The sequence below is a fragment of the Microcaecilia unicolor genome, chromosome 13 (genome assembly GCF_901765095.1).
Source record: "Microcaecilia unicolor chromosome 13, aMicUni1.1, whole genome shotgun sequence".
Classification (NCBI taxonomy): domain Eukaryota; kingdom Metazoa; phylum Chordata; class Amphibia; order Gymnophiona; family Siphonopidae; genus Microcaecilia; species Microcaecilia unicolor.
In genome coordinates this window covers 30,473,010-30,497,709 of record NC_044043.1, presented here as the reverse complement: position 1 = coordinate 30,497,709, position 24,700 = coordinate 30,473,010, and the positions used below count along the sequence as shown (strand labels likewise).

Sequence of the window (24,700 nt, the reverse complement as noted above, 5' to 3'; positions counted from 1 at the left end):
AAGAAGCCAACCAGATGATCAATGTGGAATAATGAATTAGATGAGTAATATCTGGGGATAATCAGGTTAATACCACGGTTTTTTTTTTCTGTTTACTGTTTAATTGATCTCCTTATCTTGTTTCACTCTCCCTATTTAGTGGTCTAAAGAAGAGAATAGAATTACCTGACTGAAATTATTCCTACACATTACTTTCTCTGTATTTCCAGCAAGTTGTTTTATCTGTTGTAAAAATTTAAATGGTTATAAATAAAAAATGAAAAGAAAAAAAAAAAAAAAAGAAATTTATGAAAGTCTACATCATCTATAAGACCTCATGGCACACGCCATAATGGGACCTATCATGTCTAGCTATATAGTAATTCATCATCACCATGGCATGATCAGAAATGCCACAGTGTTTGTCCGCTTGATCTACCCTCCCAAATGTTTGAGATATAATCTAGTCACTCAAAGAGAACGAGATGAGACACATGGGTATAAGCGAGCTCCATGGAATGCAGCACTTACCAAATATCTAACAAGTCCAATGCAGAATTTAAAAGATGACCCCTCCTCCCCCCCCCCCCCCCCCCAGGCGTACCTATCTACATTAAACTTCATCCGAAATTGAGAAGCCCCAGTTTCCCCAATTTCACAAGGTCTTTTTCATAATCTTGTGCCTTGGTCGCTTTGACTAATTTTGTGTCTTGCAAATCCGATCCCCCCACTCTTTGCTACTTTCTTTAGATGATTAACGAAATGTTAAACATTGGACTCAGCACAGAACACGGAGGCATTCCACTGTTTACCTCCCTGTATTTAGAAAACTGGCCATTGAATTTTGCTGTCTGTCTCCTAGCTTGTAGTTAGTTTTCAGTGCACAGTTTTTAGTTTCCTTGACAGTCTCTCATAAAGACTTTTGAGCCTTTTTACTAAACTGCACCGTGGCTTAACAAGAGACTTTAGCACGTAGTAGCTGCAAATATAATGCAGCAACCATTAATGGTGTTCTCAGCATTTTTCTTTCCAAGTCCCATTTTAAAACTTCATTAGTGTAGAAGCATTTAGCATCTCCTGTTTAGGTGGCAGTAAATGGTCTTGCATTAGTTGGATGCCACTGGATCCTATATATAAATGCCCAAATTTGGGCATAAGCGGAGCATTCCGTAAAGTTACACCTGTAGTTATAGAATACCGGGTAAGCACGCCTAACCTGGGCACCAGCATTTACACCAGGTAAGTCTGGCGTCCAAAATTAGTCGCAGATATCAGCGCTATCCCCCGGATTCTATATATGGCTCCTAGATTCTGCGCGGAGATACGCGTGTATCTTAATTGACAGAGCAAGGTAATCAGCGTTTTTAACAGCACTTAGCAAGTGATAATGAGTACTAATTAATTACAATTTATGCGCAGAAATGCGTATTCTATAAAGAACTGCGCCTAAATTGCAAAGCACATAGTTCAAAGTAAAAGGGGAATGTTTATGGGCGTTTCGTGGGTGTTCCAAAATGTTCACACGCAATTACACAGAGTATGGGTCAGTGCGCCTAAATCTACATGCACAGTTTTACACCAGATTTTTATTAGCATAAATGAATGCGCGTAGATTTATGTGCTACATTGTGAAGCATATTCTATATACCGCGCCTACATTTTATAGAATACGCTTAGTTCCATGCGAATTTATTTTATTTATTTATTTTAGGCACCATATATAGAATCTGGCCCTATGCACTATTCTATAAAGGTATCACACATCCTCTATGGAATAGCGCTTTTTTTTTTTTTTTTTGAGGGCTACTTATAGAAGTCCCTCCTTAGTGTGTGGAATTTGCAGTGCAGTAACCACAAAAACAAACAAACAAACAAAAAAAACTTTCCATACCCATTCTCCACCCATGACAGAACTTACACGCAGTTTACCGTTCTGTTAACTGCAAAAACACTCTGCAAAGCCCCTTAATGCGGTTCTGTACTAGCAGTTATCATGTGGTAAACTGTGTGTTACGTGCTTAACGCCACTTAGTAAAAGGCCCCCTTTGTCAAATAGCTTCTGAAAATCCAAAAGTACTATAGTGACTGGTTCACCTTTACTCCCAAATTTATTTGCACGTTCAAAACTTCTGTATATCACTCACCTGCTTACTAACCGTCAAGGTGAAGTACATAGAAACAAACAATTTCAAACAGCAATGTAAACATAATAATATAAAGTAACAGAATTACAAGCATCTAAATAAAGACAACCTAAAACATGAGCCCATGTATGTACTGAGGGCCATAATCAGTAAACAGCGCCAGGGAAAAAAAATTTGGCGCTCAGCGCTGTTCTACAAAGGGTGTCATTTATATAATTCAGAGTAGAGAGGTAAGTGTGTGCCTAAAAACTTGCCAAATGCCTAATATTGATCAGGCACAACCTCTTTTGCAATCCATGTTGGCTCGTCCCTATTAAAGCATCCCTATTCGTATATTTACTGCTTTTGCTCTAAGCAAAGCTTTTACCGTTTTGTCTGGCGCAGATGTCAGGCTCTATGATTTCTAGTTTCCTGAATCACACCTGCTACCCATCAGTCTTCGGATACAGTGCTGGATTTTCATGATAAGTTACAGATTATCAGCATTATGTCTTCAATTTAACTTAATTTTTTTTTATTTTCAAACATCAAGAAATGCCTCAATGTAAACTTTGGCTGTACCACAGAAAGGCGGTACATGTCAAATCCATGACTCCCTTACCTCGCCGTATCTCAAAAAAAAAAAAAAGATATAGTGGCATTAGAAAAGGTTCAAAGAAGAGCAATCAAAATGATAAAGGGGATGGAGTTCCTCTCATACGAGGGAAACCTAAAGAGTTTAGGGCTCTTCAGCCTGGAAAAGAGATGGATAAGGGGAGATATAATTGACGTCAGACTCAGAAACAATACGAAGCCTTGTGCCGGAAGAAGAGGACCTCGGCTGGCGGGGGTTGGGGTCCCCCGCCAGCAAAGGTAGGCAACGGTGGGTTGGCAGCGGGAGGGGGGGTGTCAAGAGGGTTGTCGGCAGGGGGATCCAGGACCAAATCTATGGGGGCCCAGGCCCCCGTGGCCCCACGTAGCTACGCCACTGTGTTAAGGTAGGCATGTCTTGGGCTTGAAAAGTTCAGAAACACCGATATAAGCACATCAGCATGATCAGAGCTTTGCACTTACTAGATTTTATGTTATTTCACCAAAGCTGAACTTATTCCAGGCAATGGGAGAGAAGGGGGGGGGGGGAAGAAATCATTTTCATGATTTAAGGGGAGATTGAAGACCTATTTCTTCCAAAAGCCTTTGCATTAGAATTGTAATATGCTCAGGATTGTTCTGCACTCTGTACAGGCTGGTTATATGTGAAGTGTTTGGTCTTGTTTGAATGAGTTATTTCCTATTTTAATTGGCGTTCTTTTCCATCTATTTTATATTGTTATTGTAAATCACTGATAATTGTTGAAAGGTGGTACATCAAGTCTTTTAAACTATTAATCTATTATGACAATGTTTTAGCCACCAATGCGTGATCTGTGATGCAAGGAGCATGATTCATAAGAACATAAGTATTGACATACTGGGACAGACCGAAGGTCCATCAAGCCCAGCATCTTGTTTCCAACAGTGATCAATCCATGTTACAAGTACCTGGCAAGATTCCAAAACAGTACAATACATTTTATGCTGCTTATCCTAGAAATACAAAAAAAGAAAAAGAAAATGGCTGAGCTCTACCTCAATATGGTTGTAGCATACACAAATATAGAAAAGGAGAGCTTATTGACGCAACAGGGATATATCAAGAGTGTATAAATGTAAGTGCATACAGGAAGCGTCTCATACAGTCACATGGACACTTGTATGTGTCTGGCTTTTGTAGAGCCTATATGTTTTGTGACAAAATGTAATCATAGACTGCCCCCTACCACCTATGGTGCATGAGAGTTGCTTTCTGTGAAATTCCTTATACTTGACTCTAAGTGTATGTGCTTTACTATCTTGTTGTGACTATCACTCTTATTTAATATGATTTTTGCTCTCAAGTGCACTCACAGGGTTTTGTGTCTTTTCCTTAAAAAAAAACTTGTTATCCCGTTGTAGTCAAACAAAGCAATATGGGAAGGACAAGTATATAGTTGACTTATCTCAATTGTCTCATAGAAGCTGCGGGTTACTGTGTTGCTTTCATTCCAACAATTGTTGTACCCCTCGCGCTCCGCTTGTAGAAACTTGATCAGATCTCCCAGAACAATGCCCACCCGACAGGAGCCTGTTTCGCTATTGTTTGCTTTGTCAAGGGCAATAGGCATGTATTTTAACAGCATTCGGTATAGGCAGTATCTGTCGGGTGGGCATTGTTCTGGGAGATCTGATCAAGTTTCTACAAGCGGAGCGCGAGGGGTACAACAATTCACATCTACCCGTTCCACTCCACTCATTATTTTATAGACCTCTTGCCATATCAGACCTCAGCTATCTTTTCTCCAAGCTGAAGAGCCCTGGCTGCTTTAGCCTTTCCTCATAGGGAAGCTGTCCCATCCCCGTTATCATTTTTATTGCCCTGCTCTGTACCTTTTCTAATTCCACTATATCTTTTTTGACATTTGGTGACCAGAATTGCACACACTATTCGAGGTGCAGACGCACCATGGAGTGATACAAAGGCATTAAAACACTCTCATTTTTATTTTCCATTTCTTTCCTAATAATACCTAACATTCTATTTGCTTTCTTAGCTGCTGCCACACACTGAGCAGAAGGTTTCAACGTATCACCAACGATGACACCTAGATTCCTTTCCTGATTGGTGATTCCTAATGTGGAACCTTGCATTATGTAGCTATAGTTCAGGTTCCTCTTTCCCACATGCATCACTTTGCACTTGCTCACGTTAAAAGTCATCTGCCATTTAGATGCCCATCTCCCAGTCACACATTGTGGTTTCAAACGGAGACTTTCACTTGACATGAAGGAAACTATCCCATCTCTGATGCCCCCATTGTTCGCAATAATGTACACTAGTAATTAATTAAAGCATGCCCACTGATCACCCCAACCCTTCTCTGCCCTTTATTCCAAGATCATGCTGTCACTTTCACCATCTTTTTTTTCTTTTTAATAGTTAACTGCTACATGCACTTGTGCTAGCACTGATCCCTCTTAAAACAGTTTCAAAATTTTCCATCCTTTTATGCAAACAGTTGTTTGCAAAAGGTTAAGTGATTCTGAACTTGCTTAGCCAACCAATTTCCAATTAAGGTTACATCAATCCCTCATCCCCCCTGTCGCCAGCACGAGTTATTTGTTCACATGTCATGGGAAATCTAGGTAAACAAGTCAGGTGGCTCTTCCCCTAAGTTTACATAATGAGGTATGCCATTGCAAAACCACCCTCTCCTCAGCCTCAGAGAGATCCAGGTCAACAACAGGAATTAAGCTTCAGATTTTACTCTCAATGCCTCGGCATTTTACAGGATTTAAGCCGTGTTGTAGGTTTCAGTACTGCCATTATTAGTCTGCTCTTTCTGAAACATTATGAGATCACTTGTAGAATTATGAGCACAGTCATGCCATGGAATGGGTCAAAAGGCCAGAGATTGATGAGCCTGCATGACTCTGGAATTTTTGATCTATTATGATTCCCAAGCCTGCTTGCCTGTAAGGGTAAGAAACTAGTATAAACAAACAACAGGAGAATGTGGATTAGCAATTTAAGGGAATAGATGGTGAGAACAGAGAACAGAATGATCTCTGAGGAAGATAAGTGCTAAAGTAATGTGAAGCATTGTTTAATATAAAAATATATAAGCAGCTGAACCAGACCATTACTTTGGAGAGACGGGTTCGGATAATACCTCTGTATAGCAGAGCCCGTTCTCCCATTCAGAAACTATTAATTATATCTGTACCTTGGTAAGTAAATAAAAAGAATTGACTTTCTCATATGCATGTAGCCCTGGTTTCTTTTATCCCCCCAAATTGTTGATGGCTAGTACATGCTAATTTGGAAGGGGTACAAGGGGCCTAAAAACACACTTTGTGTATGTCCCTCCAAAATTTGTGGGTTCAGTGTCCTTTCTACACCAAAAGTTTCAAGACCCATCAGGAGTCTGAGAGGATCCCAATGAACAGAGGGTAAGGGACAAAGGGAGGATTTTTTTCTATCCATATGTACATTCATATGTGTATGACACAGCGAAGGCGCTATTTCCTCTGTATGGAATTTCTTGTTTTAAAAAAGGTATGTCTAATGGAAATGGTCAGGAAAAAATTAAGATTGAAAAAGAACCTCCTCCCTCAAGCCAAACTGTATCCTCGATAAAAGCAATAAGAGCAACAACAGTTACTTAAGAGATCACAGGTGACAAGAGGGCTCATTTTCAAAGCCCAGAGACTTACAAAAAGTTACATAGATTACTATAACTTTGTAAGTAAGTGCTTTGAAAATATGCCTCACAGGCATCTTCATATGTATATAGCATTAACATGTAAAGCGTGAAGTAATAGGGTAAGACTTTGGGATGGTCAGGAAGGGAAGTTATATCTGTTTACAAATATGTCAAGAGATTTTAAATTTAACATAGGTACATCCTTTTTACATATGCTATATTTAAAAGAACTGTTCCTGCACTTAATGCAGGATTTTACCAGCAGGCCAAGGGAACTTTTAATGCAGCAACCATTGGGGGCATTCCCAAGATTTCTCCATATAGGTCCCATGTTAAAAATTCCATTAGTAAGCAGTACTCTGGAGGTAATGCAGATGCACATAACGAATCCTATTTAGGAGGCAGTAAATGTTTCTGGGTTAACTGGGTGCCAAAAAAGGCACTTAACCCCAGATTCTATATATGATGACTAGATTCACATGCCAAATTATGGGCGCATTCCTGAGATGTGTAGACCAGTGGTGTAGCCAGACCTCGACGGCGCTGGTGGTGGTGGTGGGCTAAGCCCAAAGTGGGAGGACCACCTCCCCCTCACTGCATCATCATACCTTGGCTGGTGGGGGTCCCCAAACCCCACCAGCTGAAGCATTTGTCCCACATTGGTCTCACACTGCCTGCCTTTAGATTTTATTCATTCATACTATCCAGTATCTCCCTCTTGTTACTGCAACTACCTACAGTTTTTCATCTCTCCCCTTTACCCTGGCCTTCCCATTCACCTTCCTCTTATTCCCCAGTCTTTCACTAATATCTTTCCTCTCCCCCACCCTGCTGCCATCCACCTTCTCTCTCTCTTGACCAGCAGCTCCTCTGTGTGTCTCCCACCATCACCATCCAGCAGCTCCTCTATTTGTGTCTCGCTCCCCGTTCAGCATTTCTTCTCGTGTTTCTCTCTCCCTCCCTGCATCTCCTCCCTAGTCTCTCTCCACCTACCCCGCCATCCAGCATTTCCCCCTCTTTCTCTCTTTTTCCTCTTCACCATTCTGCATTGCCCATGTCTCTCTCTCTCTTTTCTCCCATCCAGCATTGCCCCATCTTTTTCTATTCCCCCTCTCCCCCCGGCACCGAACAGGTGACTAGGAGTTAGGAGTTAAAAGGCAGCCTGAAAAAGGTGCGCTTTTAGCCTAGATTTGAATATAGCCAGAGATGGAGTTGACTTACTGACTCAGGACGTCTGTTTCAAGCATATGGAGCAGTGAGATAAAAGGAACGAAGTCTGGAGTTGGCAGTGGCGAAGAAAGGTACAGATAATTGATTCACTCGATGAACAGCATTCCTGAAGAGAAGTGTAGGGAGGGAGAAGAGTGGAGAGGAACTGAGGAGCTGCAGAGTGAATGCACTTGTAAGACAATAAGAGGAGTTTGAACTGTATGCGGAAACAGATAGGGAGACCATGAAGTGACTTGAAGAGAGGGTTCGGTCCAGATGGTGAATCCTTCATCCATAGTAATGGAACTACAGTAGACGAATCTCCGGTAGGGCAGGGGAACTTGGCAAGAGCAAGACAAGGCCATAGCATCTCTGGAGAAAGGCTGGATAGGCTTGGCAGGAACAAGGCAGTGCCTCAGCATCTCATGAACAAGCTGGATGGAAGCCTGACAGCAACAAGGCAGTGCCTCAACATCTCAGGGACAAGGCTGGTACACAGAAGCTGGCAGTGTCTCAGGAACCCACAATGGGCAAGACAGTGAATAAGGAACTTCCTTAGCAATGCAACGTCTAAGGAACACAGGCAGCCAACGATGCAAAGGCCCTGAAGCCCCAGTTCGGGGCGATTAAATGCCCCACTGAGATGTCAATCCCTGTATATGACGTGACTGCCGAGGTTGGGAAGACATTGGAAGTGTGCCTGTGCGGACTCCACAGCACTTCTGGGAGCATTGTACAGAACACACCTACCAGTGCCTGGCACTTGCGGACCATACCGACCCGGAAATCACAGTAGGGCTGTGACACGTTTTACTGGATATAACAAAGATGCCAGAAAGAAACTTTCCAAACCATAGATGTTGATGCCTTCAAAGCAATTTTCTGTAGCAATGTACTCCAGATTCAGAGTTGTGAACAAAAAAAAAAATAAAGATAATTCAATCAAATCTCTGTATTAAAATGATATATTCTTAATCTGCACATTCCATTGTGGCAAATTTTGATTGGCTAATGGTGGATACTGTAGCGGCGCTTGCATCAAAACTTACTGCTACTTTCCATGCATTGCAGTGGAGCACTTAATGGTCTCATTAACATGCATTTACAGACTATGCAGCTATGTCTTTTGAATGAATTAAGACCCATGTTCAACTCTTCTCTGCATTGCTCAGAACATAATGTGGGCAAACAATCCACAGCAACTATACAATTACTCTTGTAATACTTTTCTGCATTGGCCTTTCAGTGTGTAGAAAATATAGATAAAAGCCTTATGTTTCAATTGGGAGGGGGAAAAATAGCGGCACCTCATTTCTTCTGCAGTTTTCCTACCATGTTTCTGCTTCTAAGGGCTTGGTTTACTAAGCTTTTCTTTTCTCACAGGTAAAGTCTTAGTAATTCAGGCCCTACAGATGTCTTTATCAGGGGTGGCTTGTGGAAGATTTGGGACCAGTGTGGAACCTCGTCAGAGGGGGCTGAAAAGTGGAGACACGTTAAAAAAAGAAAAAGGAGGTCACTTAATGGTTGAGCCAGCCCTGGTCGTTCTTTTTTTTGTCTAATTTACATTTTGGCAGTACATCTAGACTGGTCTTTGAGGAAATGCATTTTTTCACTAAGGAATGGCTGGAAGTAGAGCTGAAGAAAATGGCCCTGGTCATTGAGGAAAGGTATTTTTTTTTCCTCCAGTGCCTCCTTAGGCTGCAAAAATAATGCTTCACATTATGAAAGAAAAAAAAAAAAAAAAGGATTTGTACAATCCAATCCTCAACAAAACAATTTTCACTAATTGAAATTCAACCCTTGGCACAATTATGTGCATATTACAATGCCACATGTCAGGTTATACTGTTAGATTTCAGTATATCATTTTCAAAGCAGGATTAGTAAAATGAATGGTACAAACCTCAGATGCCATTTTTGGGTCAGCCTTTAATTAAGGCTCAGCCTTTGTCACCTAGAAACAAAACAAAAAAGTTTCAATTTTAGCTACATGAAACCCAACACTACGTTTTGCACAACACTATAATTTTGGGCCCTTTTACTAAGGCCCTGTTTACAAAGGTACACTATCATTTTTAGCGCACGCTAACCGTGTAGATACCCATATTCCTATGGGCGTCTACAGAGTTAGCACATGCTAATAATGCTAGCGTGCCTTTGTAAACAGGGTCCTAAGTTGTGTAAGGTGATACTGCACACCTAGGGCCTTTTGGAAAGCGGCAGTAAGCCCACCACAGGCTTACCGCTCACTAAAAAGGAAGTACCCCTCCCCCAAAATAACTGCGTGGCAAGTGCTTCACTTGCCACATGACCATTTCTTTAAAAAAAAGAAAGAAAGAAAGAAAGAAAGAAAGAAAGACCTACCTTTTACCTGCTGTGGTAAAAAGGGGGCCTCGGTGCGAATTAAAAAAAAAAACACGCCAATGCCAGCACAGGCCCCCTTTTGCCACAGCTTGGTAAAAGGGGCCCTAATGCAGCAAAAAAATGGATTACCGTGAGATGCACTACAGTGTCATGCAGAAGGCTTTGAACTTGCATGCACTAACCACACACCAAGTGGTCCTTTTACTAAGGTGTGCTAACGGATTTAGCACGTGCTAATGATTAGCATGTGCTAAATGATAAGATACTGTAATAGAAGTGAATTTTAAAGATTGTTTTTCAACTCCACCTTGACCGACAAGTGCACTCGGGGTCTGTATTTTTGAATTCTGTTTGTGTAAAGAAGTTAAGACACAGCTCTAATTAATTTGGTATGTGAAGAGGGAGGTGGAGTGTGTTTCGAGTTCAGACTGGGAACCTGGACTGAGAAATACTGTATGTGACCACATTCCAACAGTATGGCTTGTTTACCTAAACAGAGAAATTCTCAAGCATTCTGTAATTTTCCTTAGCTCTAAACATTGAGTTCTAAGCCTAATAAAAAAGGGAGTTTCTGTCAGTGAAATTGGGAGCTTGTCTGTGAGTAATGTACATACTGCACAGAGAACCACATTTCCTGGTCACATTTCGCTGTGAACAGGGCCCCCCCCCAGCTGATGAGACTGGATGATGTAAGGACCAGTGATGTAGGTATAGATATGATGCATGTATAATGCTTCTTTTCCTGGTCAAGAAACTCCTAGCATTACTTGGATGTAGGGACCAGTGATGTAATGATTATATGTATTATTATTTCTTTTCAGTTAAATAGTTTAATCAGTGTGTCTATATATCTTAATCATTGTGTAGTTTAGAACCTCTAATAAAAGTCTCATTTACCTAATACGAATCCAAAAGAATCCACAGTAATTACTGAGTAGTCTGTTAGTAAAGCAGGCTGTAAAACCAGGTCAGAACAGATGCCCATTATATTCCTATGGGCGTCTTTATCATTTAACAAGCACTAATCATTGGCACATCTTAGTAAAAGGACCCCGGATTTTTTTTTTTTAGGAAGCATGTCAGGGACAGAAAGTGGGCATTCCTGTGCTAACCAATTTGGGCATCTACGTTACCATGTGCTAACTGATTAGTGCACAGATAACACATGAGCCCTTACCAACTACAAAGCTCTGCAGTAATTTTTTTACAATGGCTGTTCACCAATGGGAACATAAGCACATGGCCATTAATGGAAAGAACTGAAAATTGGGGTTTTCATGGCTGTGGTAAAAGTGACCTTAGTATATGTAAAAGACTTGTGCAAGGTATGCTAAGGCCTAATTTTACTGCAACTTAGTAAGAAAATCCCTTTGGTATTGAAGGCATATTTGATAAACCCTTACATAGAAACATAGTAAGTCACGGCAGATAAAGACCTGAATGGTCCCCATCCAGTCTGCTCAACAGTCACATTCATTATCAATTCAAGATTAAAAATCAAACCATGAACGATTTGATCATGGTCTTTCTTTGGTGTTTTTTGGGACATAGACCGTAGAAGTCCGCCTGGATCTGTCCTTATGTTCTACCTGCTGGAGTTGATGTCAACGCCCACTCCAGCCTATCTAAATCTGTCATGTGGGACACAATCTGTAAAAGTCTGCCAGGCATTGTCCTCACGTTCCAAGTACAATATACAGTACACACATAAAAATACATAAAGCATAAAAACCAAAAAAGTTAAAAAAAACTAACCTCATAAGCAGGCAGTCAAAATGTCCAGAGTATCGGCCTTATACTTGACCAGCACAAACAGAAAAAGCTAACACATCAACTCCCCTGTTTACTAAAGATTAGCTCAAGTTATCTGCAGCAGAGCCCATTTTATTTCAATGGGTCCTGCTGCAGATAACTCGAGCTAATCTTTAGTAAACAATCCCCCAAGTGTGCCTTCAATTTACCCAAATGAGTCTCATGCTTCAGTCCAGCTGGCAATCGATTCCATTCAGAAGGCCCAGCAATCGAAAAAGAGAACTTTTCCTAACAAAACTGATTCATAGCACGTACAATTACATTTCCAGCATTCATTGACCACAACTGTCTCTGTGGAACGTAACACTGAATAACATTCTTCAAATACACAGTAGTGTCATGAAACAAAGCATGGTGAACCAACATCAACAATTTGAATACTGGAGTCTCTGTCGAAGCTCTCTCCAGTCCATCCTAACACCAGATTACTATATGCGGAACTCAGACCCTACAAGCCAGCACAGCACTGGCCTTAGTTGATACAGCCAGAATCGCCATCTAAGAACCATTTGATATGCAAACACATATGCAACCTTTTAAGTTTTGTTTTTTTATACCATTCATTTTCTAATTAGAGAGCCTCTGTGTTCATCCCATGCCTTGTTGAATTCCGTCACCGTTTTTTCCTCCACCACCTGCCTCGGGAGGGTATTCCAGGCATCACCCACCCTCTCCGTGAAAAAGAATTTTCTGACATTACTCCTAAGTCTACCATCCCGCAACCTCAATTCATGTCCTCTAGTTTTAGCAATTTCCCTTCACTGGAAAATATGTGTTTCTATATTAATACCTTTCAAGTATTTAAATGTCTGTATCATATTTCCCCTGTCCCGCCTCTCCCCCTAGGTTGCACATATTCAGGTTTTTCAGTTTGCCTTCTTGCGGATGATACCAAAATTTTCATAGTCAATCAACGACTATCTACCCTTCCAGAAATCACTAAAAAACCCATCTGTTCAAGCAAGCCTACCCAAATGACCCAATCTAATCCCATGTACCCATCTACCCAACACATATCCAGAAGACAATGACTCAGACTACATCTCCCACCAAATTTTCCCGTGTCCCATCCCCTCCCGCCTCCTCAACCCCTTCTCCAATACTCATACCTCTCCTACTCCTTTCACCCTTCCCCATCTCTACCTACCTATCTCTCTTATTTACTCTGATATAATTAACTTATATTTTCTCTATCAATACTCTGTAATCCATATTATTATGTAAGCCGCATTGAAACTGTTTTAAGTGGGAAAGCGCTGGGTACAAATGTAATAATAAATAAATAAATAAAGAACCCTTCTTTTCTAAAACTTCATTACTTGCCATCTTGGAAACTTAAATATTTAGGGGCCCTTTTACTAAAGCATAGCATGTACCAAGTACCACATGGCATATAGGTATAAAATAGGACACACGGCATTTAGCTCACATAAGTGAAAATTAGCACACCAAACGTTAGTAAAAGTGTCCCTTAGTTGGGTTCCTTTTACTAAGCTGTAGTAAGAGGGGGCCTGCGCTAGCGTCAGCGTGTGTTTTTGTTACACGCTCAGGCCCCTTTTTACCGCAGCAGGTAAAAGGCTGTCTTTTTTCAGGAAAACAAAATGGCCGTTCAGTAAGTGAAACACTTGCCGTGTGGCCATTTATAAGAACATAAGTATTGCCATACTGGGACAGACTCCATCAAGCCCAGCATCCCGTTTCCAACAGTGGCCAATCCGTATACAAGTACCTGTCAAGATCCCAAAACAGTACATTTTATGCTGCTTACCCTAGAAATAAGCATCGGATTTTCCCCAAGTCCATTTTAATAATGGCTTATGGATTTTTCTTTTAAGAAGCTATCCAAAACGTTTTAAAACCCCGCTAAGCCAACTGCTTTTACTATATTCTCTGGCAAAGAATTCCAGTAAAGAAATATTTTCTCTGGTTCGTTTTAAATTTACTACTTTGTAGCTTCATTGCATGCCCCCTAGTCCTAGTATTTTTGGAAACAGTAAACAAGCAATTCACGTCTACCCGTTCCACTCCACTCATTATTTTATAGATCTTTATAGTATCTCCCTTCAGCTCTCTTTTCTCCAAGCCGCTTTGGCCTTTCCTCATAGAGAAATCGTCCCATCCCCTTTATATCTTTTTTGAGATGTGGTATCCAGAATTGCTCACAATATTCGAGGTGCAGGCATTATAACATCCTTATGTTTTCTATTCCTTTCCTTATAATACCTAATATTCTATTTGCTTTCTTAGCCGCCACCGCACACTGAGCAGAGGGGAGGAGCACTTACCACCACCCACTGAGGTGGCAGTATGGGCTCCCATGGTAATCTGGCAGTGACCAGGCAGGATTACCACCAGGTTAAGCATCAGTGCTACAAAAATAGGAACTTTTTTGTAGCGCTGGAAATGGCACGCGCTGGAGGTGGGAACTACTTCCAGGCTCCTGCAGTAGCCCGGCGGTAGTGCCAGATTGGTGAGTGGCAAGACTGTTGCCTCCCATCAACCCTTTAATAAAAGGGCCCCTTATATAAATCACATGCAAATTCAAAATTGGAGGCGTGGCCTAGTGGTTAGGGTGGTGGACTTTGGTCCTGGGGAACTGAGGAACTGAGTTCGATTCCCGGCACAGGCAGCTCCTTGTGACTCTGGGAAGTCACTTAACCCTCCATTGCCCACCGCATAGAGCCTGCCATGAGTGGGAAAGCGCGGGGTACAAATGTAACAAAAAATTTAAAAAAATAAAAAGCTTTCAAAAAGTGGTGTATACCAGTGTTTCCAAAGTCGATCCTGGCGTACTCCTTTGGTAGTCACATTTTCAGGATATCCACAATGAATATGCATGAAAAAGATTTATATATAAATGGAGGCAGTGGATGCAAATCAATCTCGTGCATATTTATTGTGGATATCCTGAAAACCTAACTGGCAAGGGAGTCCTCCAGGATCGACTTTGGAAACGCCGGTGTACATATTCAGATACCGTAGGTATTTTTCTGTACCTGGAAAGTTACAATCCGAGTTTGTACTGGGCTCCCCGGGTTCTCAGTCCACTGCTCTAACCATTAAGCTACTCCTCCATGCCATACAAACAGGAGCAAGGGTAGTGAAACGATTCTTTGTATTCAGTTTTTCTTTCTAAATTTGCTCACATCACCAAATATCAAATCATTTTCTATCACTGCTCCAGGCTACTCCCTGCTTTCCTCGTCCTCTATCATGCCCTCCAGGTCTAAAACAACTAAATTTGCTACCAGAATCATTTTGGGCCAATCTTTTCTTCCTTTCAACCAGATCTCGTCAAATCTCTTCAGTAGCCCAGCCTTCACATGGAAGACAAATAACCTGCCAAAATAACCTGTACGTAGGAAAGTTCTTGAACAAAAAAGAACCTCACTCTTTTCTACCATACAGAGTGGAATGTTTTTTTTTTTTTTGCAGGTAATATCAGGTTTGCAACCTGCAATCTTTTTGAACATGTCGCCTGTTCCCCCTCCAAGCAGGAATGAAGGTGCAGACCATCAGCAGCCTCCACCTAGTATCTATTTTATTTTTTCTTTAAAAGAAAAAAAATAAATAAATTACCCACCTGACACAGCTGCCTTCCCTCTGTCTGCCCCAGCACTCCCCAGATAGGGCTTTTGAAGCCAGCCAGCCCTGTCCCTTCAGCCCTGCCTCCTTCCCACTGGCCAATCATGGAGGCTCCCGGTGTTTAATTTCAGGGTCAGTGCCTTTTCCTCTCCCATTGCAACATCTGGGGAAATCAAGGTCCAGAGTCAATGTCTGCAGCACAGGGAACTCGCTGCTTCCAGTTGCCCATTTCCATGCATGTTGTAAGACTGCAAGATTGCATATAGTCTCCAGCATATACAATTTTCCTGTTATAAAAATCTGTGGGCTCATATCTTTTTCAGTCTATGGAGAAAGGCATAGCATGGCAGCCTGGCCTTGTATGTTCTGTAAAGACAATTGCAGCTTGGTATCTTTTCTAATCTGTTTGCCTTCTTTGTAAAAAAACTTGACTATTCTTTGGGTTTTTTTCTTGCGTTGCTCTATAAAGACCAACTTCCATATTAAAGGGTCTGAATACGCAAATAATTGACTGATCTCCGCAAACCCATGTGCCCTGCATTCTTCCTGTCAAGAGTATGCCACAAGGCACCTGTTAGTGGCACTGGATAGGAGCAGAGGAAGAGATTTTGGAATTCAAATTGCCACTGCTCAGTGCCTGCACATAACCAGCTTCTTCAAAAAGTGCAAGTGACCCCTCCTCAGGGCTGGTGTATTCCATGAATACCTAGCAAAATTGCTACGAAGCCATTCTGTGCTATTTCCAGCCAAAACACCCATAAATATAAAACACAATACAGCATACAGAAAGCATTAGCTGTGAATTTTTGAATAAGTCTGCTGTGCCAACACAGAGCAATTCCAAGGAACAAATCCACAAAGGAAAAGCATCAGCAGAGAAAGAGCATAGGGGTGGGTGAGCATAAGAACATAAGAATAGCCATACTGTATCAGACCAACGGTCCATCACGAACAGTATCCTGCCTTCAACAGTGTCCAATCCAGATTATAAATACCTGGAGAAACCCAAATAGCAGCAACATTCCATGCTACCAAACCCAGGGCAAGCAATGGCTTCCCCCATGTCTATCTCAATAGTGGACTATGGACTTTTCTTTCAGGAACCTGTCCAAACCTTTTTTAAACCCAGATATGTCAACCGCCATTACCACATCCTCCAGCAGCGAGTTCCAGAGCTTAACTAATTTTTGCATGAAAAAATATTTTCTCCTATTTGTTTTAAAAGTATTTCCATGTAATTTCATTGAATGTCCCCTAGGCTTTGTACTTTTTGAAAGAGTAAAAAATTGATTCACCTACCCAGGAGGATTTTATAGACCTCAATCATATCCCCCCTCAGCCATCTCTTTTCCTAGCTGGAGAGCCCTAACCTCTTTAGCCTTTCCTCATATGAGAGGAGTTCCATCCCCTTTTATCATTTTGGTCACTCTTCTTTGAACCTTTTCTATTTCTGCTATATCTTTTATTTGAGATATGGCAACCAGAACCGAATGCAATATACAAGGTGAGGTCACACCATAGAGCAATAAAGAGGAATTATATATATTCTTGGTCTTAGTCACCATCCCTTTCCTAATAATTCCTAGCATCCTGTTGCCTTTTTTGGCCGCCGCCACCACACACTGGGCAGAAGATTTCAGCGTATTGTCCACGATGACACCTAAATCTTTTTCTTGAGTGCTGACTCTTGGGTGGTCCCTAGCATCAGGTAACTATTTAGTCTTCCCAATGTGCATCAAATGTGTGGGTGCTTGAGCACCCCCGATATTGAGCAAACTCCCTGACTGTGTCCACTGTCCAGGGATGGGCAATTGTTATTGCGTTTAGCACCCCCTATCATTCAGAAAAGCTGGCTCATGTGGTTGAGTGCGCAATAAAGTCTGTAAATAAAGGAAGAACATAAAATAGTCCTCATAAATGACAAAAAGTCAAGTACATCCTGACCATAGGCAACGTACTCCAAAGGCAAGTTTAAAAATCCGAACAAGGTGCTCAGAAAGCAAACCAGCTCTGCTGCAATCAGGAAGCATGAACAGTACAAACACCAGCCATCAAGGACAGCAGGTGGGGACGAAAAAAAATGTTACTAGAACTCTGCCATTATTTTTCATTTCTGTATTTTGTAATCTTGTATCCTTTGCTTTTTCAAACTACTCTATATATGCATTATTTTAGAAAACACTCATGTTAATAGTCAAACAAAACATGACCATATGAGTGTTTTCTAAAATAATGCATATATAGAGTAGTTTGAAAAAGCAAAGGAAAATAATCATAGTTGCCTATAATGTCACTACAAGAAAAATGTTCTAGAAACCCTATATGCACTATTATATTGGCCCTAAGAAGAATATACACTACAAACTAAACCTCTCTCTAAAATGGCGGAAAAAGGTCTCAAACCGCATACAAGAACAAACTACCTACCACACAAGAGGCCAAATAGACTCGAAAACATTCTGGCAACAGATCAACAACCAATGGACAGCACAGACAGACTCCACATATTACCTCTCTGAATGGGACAAAAGATGCAGAAGCATACTAGACGAGATAGTACCCCTACAAACTAGAATAGCACGAAGACATACCTCAATACCATGGTTCAACGATGAACTGAAAAAGCTAAAAACACAAACCAGGAAGCTCGAACGAGCATGGACAAAAATACACGATCACACACTCAACGCATGGAAACAAATGCAAAGAAAATACAAATACGCAGTAAGGCAGACCAAAAGGTCATTTTTTAAAACTAAAATAGGACCAGATTACAAAGACTCAAAAAAACTATACCGACTCGTACACAAACTGCTAGACACTACCTCAGTCACTACAACCAATGCAGACATCCCAACTGCAGATAAACTTGCCAAATACTTAAATTTAAAAAATCGTAAAATTACGCACCTCACTCCCCCAAAACACCACTGATATCGAACACTTCATCAATGGCTTGGACCCAACCCCAGGAGAACATCCAGCAGACTGAACATGGTCCAACTTCACCCCCCTTTCAGTTGAAACAATTACCCATGTGATCCGCAGGTTCTCCAAGATTCACTGCAAACTGGACACCTGTCCCAGCTACCTATTAAAATCCGCCCCTAACCGCTTCATAACAGACCTCACATCCCATCTAAACGTCATGCTACAACAAGGTCTCTTCCCTAAAGAAAATGGTAACATCCTACTCACCCCTATACCAAAGGATACCAAGAAAAATATAAAAGAACTCACCAACTACCGACCAGTAGCATCCATTCCACTAGCAGTCAAACTGATGGAAAGTATGGTAACCATTCAACTCACAGACTACATAAACCAATTCTCAATATTGCATGAATCACAATCTGGATTTCGCCCCCTCCATAGCACCGAAACAGCACTTACCACCCTCCTAGCCAAATTCAAGCAGGAAATAGTAACAGGTAAAAGCATACTTTTCCTCCAATTCGACATGTCTAGCGAATTCGACATGGTAAGCCATAATACATTATTAAGATTCCTAGACTACTTTGGGATCACTGGAAACATGCGCAGCTGGATCGAAGGCTTCCTAACCACCAGAACATACCAAGTGAAATCAAACTCAAACATATCACCTCCATGGAAAGCAGACTGCAGAGTACCACAAAGATCACCACTATCGCCAATCCTCTTCAACCTTATGATGACCCCACTAGCAAAATCCTTAGCCACCCAAGGCCTCAACCCATTCATCTATGCAGACGACGTCACTATATACATCCCTTTCAAAAAATGACCTGACAGAAATCACCAAAGAAATCATGCTTAGGTTGAATACTGTGAACTCATGGGCAAATGCATTCCAACTAAAACTCAACACAGAAAAAACACACTGCCTCATCCTCTCATCCCAACACAACACGTACAAACCCACAAACAAACACCCCAGAGTACACACTCCCTATCGCTGACAGCCTGAAAATTCTCGGGGCCTTGGGTGGCTAAGGATTTTGCTAGTGGGGTCATAATAGACCGTAACCTGACACTCGAGAGCCAAGTGAACTGTACAACCAAGAAAATGTTCCACTCAATGTGGAAACAAACGCTTGAAACCATTTTTCCCCGAGGGAAACTTTCTGCAACCTGACACAATCAATGGTACTAAGCCATGTAGACTATTGTAACAGAATTTATGCGGGATGCAAAGAGCAACTCTTAAAGAAACTTCAGACCGCTCAAAACACGCAGCCAGACTTAATATTTGGTAAAATGCGATTCAAAAGCACCAAACCCCTCCAGAAAAAGCTGCACTGGCTCCCAATCAGAGAGCGCATAGCTTTCAAAATCTGCAACCCTGGTCCATAAAATTATCTACGGCGAAGCCCCAGGATACATGACTGACCTCATAGATCTCCCAACCAGAAATGCAGTCAGACCTACAAGAACTTACTTAAACCTCCATTACCCAAGTTGCAAAGGACTCAAATATAAATCACTTTATGCATCCAGCTTCTCCTTCATAAGTACACAATTGTGGAACGCACTACCAAAAGCTATGAAAACAACGTATGACCACCTCAATTTCCGGAAAGCATTAAAGACCCACCTGTTCGAAAAGGCATACCCTACGGACCCAACTTAAGGGCTTAAATCTCTGTAGCACAACTTAAACAAACCTTATAATGTATACTATACAGCTCTCCCTACTATTCCTAACTGTTGTCTAGATCTATAAACCTTATTAAGACTATAACATCAACCTGTATTTGTTTCTATACTGGAGCTGGCGAATGCCTTCACGGTACTATGTAAGCCACATTGAGTCTGCAAATAGGTGGGAAAATGTGGGATACAAATGCAACAAATAAATAAATAAATGAAAAGTAAACACTGCAAACATACAACAGATGCTACAAACACACCATAGATACACCACCTACTGGGAAAACAACATAAATTGGAATCTTATGGATCCCTCCACTTTTAATTTTAATTCTGTAATCTAGCCCCTCCCAGCAGAACAGCCATTACTAGAAGCCCCTCCCCATCATCCTTCTAGTCCAGGAATTCTCACCTCATTCCTCAGGACACATGTAGCCAATCAGATTTTCAGGATATCCACAATGAACATGCATGTGATAAATTTACATGTACTACCTCCATTGTATGCAGATCTTTCTCATGCATATCAATTGTGGGTATCCTGAAAACCTGACTAGGTAGATGTGTCCCAAGGACTGAGTTAGCAACCACTGTTCCAATAGCATACTTCAAAAAATCACAATAATCCAAAGATCAAGAAATAAGCTACAGGCTGATTTCTGGTACCCACCTAAAAGGTAGAAGCCTCCCATCACCCCACAAAGACAACCAGGGAGCTCATGCCCCCAACATAACACCTCATCCCAACAAGGATGACAATGGGGAGCCAGCTGCCTTATCATAAGGGCCTTCTCCCCTCCCCCCCAGCCCTCACCACACCACATACACAAATAACAGAGACTTGGCAGCCCAAACATAACACTTTCCACCTCAAGAAGGACAAAAAAATACCCTTTGTCCCTTTTTCTACTTCCTGTAGCTCTTGGCATATCTCTCTCTTTGGTCTCCTTAAAGCAGCTCTAAATGCAAAGAAGTCCATTCAATTCCCATTCCCTGTCTGGGAGTCAACAGCTCTTCAGTTGACAGATCAGTTCAGGAGGACAACAAATTCAATAGCAGCAGCAACAATATTTAAGGTGTGGGGGGCGGGCTACATTTATGGTGTTGGTGGCAGTACCAGAAGTGCCCCCCCCCCCAAAAAAAAAAAAAAACCATAGCAAGTTCAGGGGTGCATGCAGCTCTGATGCACAGCACAAGAGTAGCATATCCTTCATTAGGAGAAAATTTAAATTAGAATCAACATAATCAAAATTCTTTACATTACACAAATGGAAACATACACAACAAAGAATTCTTTGTTAAAATTTCTGTGGCAACTTCAAGAGCAATTTACAACTTCATGTGTATATCTTGCAGATCCTCATTGGATGGATGGCTGTATAAGTAGAAACAAGGCAGCGAGGCATAGGGGATGTGTGCGAGTGTTCGGTGGACTGGAGGGGGGAATGTTTGAGTCTGTCAGTATACCACACCATCTGACCTTTGAACCCTTCTACCTCACCTACTACTTGATCTTCCTTCCTACTCCACACTCACTGTCCCTCCTCCCTCCACTAATGAACCCCATACCCTCCGGGACTGGGCCAGCCATTAGGCAAAAATATCAAGGACCGTATGTGAACTTTCAGCCTTGAACTCCCTTCAGTTAAATTTCTGGCCTTTTCCCCTTCCAAGAGTTTGATAATTAAATTTGACAAGCATGATCATCTCACAACAATCCAATAAAAATGCATAATTAGTATTAAAGTGTAATGACCAAACTTGCTGCCCCCAGGAAACTGCTGTCCTAGGTGACTGCCTAGTCTTGCCTAATATTTGGGCAAGCACCTCCATTATGGCAAACTAGGAAGACACCTTGGGGGTCTTTAAAAGAGTCCCCTAGAGAGTTACGATTCTAGGGTCCACAAATGGCAGCAGGCAGGTATTTTACATTCCCTCCCTCCAGTTCCCATTCTCCAAAAGGCCCCTTCCTCTCTCATGTTTATCCATGGCCAGCAGGAAGGAGGACACTTAACAGCATGGATTTCTCTTCAGGGTCAATCTCAGTATGAACTGCAAGATCCGATAACCTTGTGGCTCATATTGTGAGGCTGGCCTGGTATTAAGCACTCTTCTCGATGCCAATTGCAGGGGCTTAACAGACAGGGGAAGGGTTAGGTAAGAGCCTCAGGAGGGAGCAGGGCCTGAGCCAAGTTTAAAGATTTCCCTAGGGTCTTGACCTTGGTTGCCAACAGGTACGTTTTCTGAGAAATGTCTAATTTACATGCATGAGATATTTGCATTCAATGGTAGTAGGCATGCAGATCTCTTTCATACATATTCATTAAGGGTATCCTGGAAATCTGACCTGTTGGCAAACAGAGTGAAGACTTAGGGTATTTAATATCACTGTACCTGCTTCTTGCTTTTTCCTTCTAAACCACTCACCTCCCATTTGCTTAATATAAGAACACCGTCCCCCTCCCTCAACTAGCATAAATAGCCAGGGAGGCTTTAAACTCAGCTCTCCCTCCCAACTACCTCGCAGTATCACTACCCACCCTGCATCGGAGCATGTTACCTGCTCGCACAAATACACCAAGAAGGTTAGATTGAGAACAGGAGATGGCAAGAGCCTATCTAGCCCATTATGAGGGCCAAAGCAGGTAAGGCAGAGCATGCTACTGTTTTAGTTCACCCAAAACAATGGCAAACGCTATTGAAAACAATAACAAAAGCTTATTAAAAAATAACAGACTGCTTATGCGTGGTCCGTCTGTAAAACGTCTAAAGATGTTGAAGTTGGATAGGCAGTGCCTTAAAAAGTGGAGGATAAGGGAGTTTATGTATTTTTTTATTTCAGCTTTTTATTTTGACAGCTCCCCATATCTAGATATAAATATCATTAAATAAAATTGAATATCACTAAAACCACATTAAAATGATTGTAGCTTGTAGAAACAGTAGTAATAAACTCTGTATTTTGTGCTGATTTTTCTACACTGTTCTATATAATACAGTAATACACGGCCAACTCGCAGTGAGGATATCCTGTTTCCTGATGGGTTCATGTTAACTGTTGTTGTAATCTGTCGTGAAGCCTAGTGTTATAAAGATAGAATATATTGAAATTAAATGGAATTAAAATTAAACTCTCCTTTCATTGGGGCACATGGAATCACATCTTCACCTCATCTCTTCTGTAGAAGTTTACATTTTAGATACATAAATGGATTACTTTGTTTTGAGCATGTTTCAGGGACAGTTTTATGTGTCAAAATAATAAAAAGATTTGGTTTCATGCAGATCTCTTATTTGAACTTGAAACACTACTAAGGAGCACTTCTACTAAGCTGCAGTAAAAAGGGCCCTATGCTAGTGTCGGGGGCTGTTTCTGCCGTGCGCTGAGGCCCTTTTTACCAAAGTGGGTAAAAAGGCTGAAAAATGTCATGGTCATGTGGTAACATTGAACTGAGGTGGCAGTAAGGGCTCCCACACTAACCCCCCCCCCCCCCCCCCCGTGAAAATATTTTTCAAATATTTCAGCTGGCGCCAGAAATGCCACATGCTGGGTGGAACTACTGCTGGCACCTGCATTGGGCTGGCGGTAGTTCTAGAATGGCAAGCAGTAAGCCCACGTTGGGTTTACCACCGCTTAGTAAAAGGGCCCCTAAATGGGCTATAAGCCCCTAATGCAGTCCATTGGTTTTCTTATATTTTGCTGTGCAGACTTATACTGTATAGTACGTTCTCCACTGGGGTGTCTATATTGGTCAGGTTTTCGGTATTTTAAATGCTCAGTTTAAACCCCCAAACGTCTATTCAAACATTCAGAAAATTCAAATATAAATTGTGCAAGTGTATATAGTCAATTTTTTATTTTTTTTATGCTAAATGTGCTCAGTGTTAGGGTATACCCTCTTGCATCGGCTGGTCATCTAGATATTAGGGTTTTACCCTTTTTAACATCATAGCACCCTACCGCCTTCCATGGTGTTTTTCTACTGTTCAATTCTGTTAAAACACCTTCCACTCAATCACTGGTTATAACAATTATGCCACATCGCGGGATACTTAACTCACTGCTTGAATTGATGACTTCGCTCCTGCTGGGTAACCCCCAAATTCGTGAACCTCTTTAACGTGTATTTCTAGTTTTCTGAGGTATTCATAGTCCTTGATGTTATGATGGCATATCGGCAGGTCCCGACATGTATACACGTTTCGCCCTAAGCGTCCTCAGGGGAACCAATGGACTGTGATGAATCAGCCTCGCCTGCTCTTAACCGGCTGGGAAACGCCGGTACATGCGCAGACTTATACAGTGCCAAAACTGAAAACTCTAATCTCTTCTATCTGGTCAATAATAAAAGGAGCTCATTGTGAACACTATCTACCCTAAAAGGTTGTCTTGTGGTTGTACATGAGGAATTGTGATATTGCATGTATAAAAGTGTGTGTTTTTGTTCCTAATCAGTCATGCATCCAAATGTTATATAATCCTTTTAAAGAAAGCCAGTTAATTGTTTAACTTATTTTTCAATATGGTAATACTAGAGCCCAGCTAAGGAACAGGTTATTTTGAATCTTCACTGGACCAAACTTGCTTTCCTTGTGTCATCACCATCCAGTTAGATGAGCAGTGCCTTAACAGGAGGAAAATAAAAGGATTTTTTTTTTTACATTTATATCCCATGTTATCCCAAGCAAACTGGGTTCAAGACAGAATAATTG

The 24,700-nt window shown here is 41.4% G+C and overlaps 1 protein-coding gene across 2 annotated transcripts in view; it reads right to left on the bottom strand.

Moving 5' to 3' along the window:
• ASL (argininosuccinate lyase) overlaps positions 1-24,700 on the bottom strand; it is an 88,146-nt gene that overhangs the window by 61,787 nt on the left and 1,659 nt on the right. Inside the window, exons 1-2 of one of the 2 annotated variants that reach the window (XM_030222378.1) lie at positions 15,354-15,404; positions 9,498-9,548 (exon numbers count right to left, since the gene is read on the bottom strand). In XM_030222378.1, the coding sequence (XP_030078238.1) occupies positions 9,498-9,509 (12 nt within the window). In that variant the 5' untranslated portion in view covers positions 9,510-9,548; positions 15,354-15,404. Of the gene's footprint in view, positions 1-9,497; positions 9,549-15,353; positions 15,405-24,700 lie in introns of those variants that run through there. The other variant, XM_030222379.1, reaches the window with a different exon arrangement.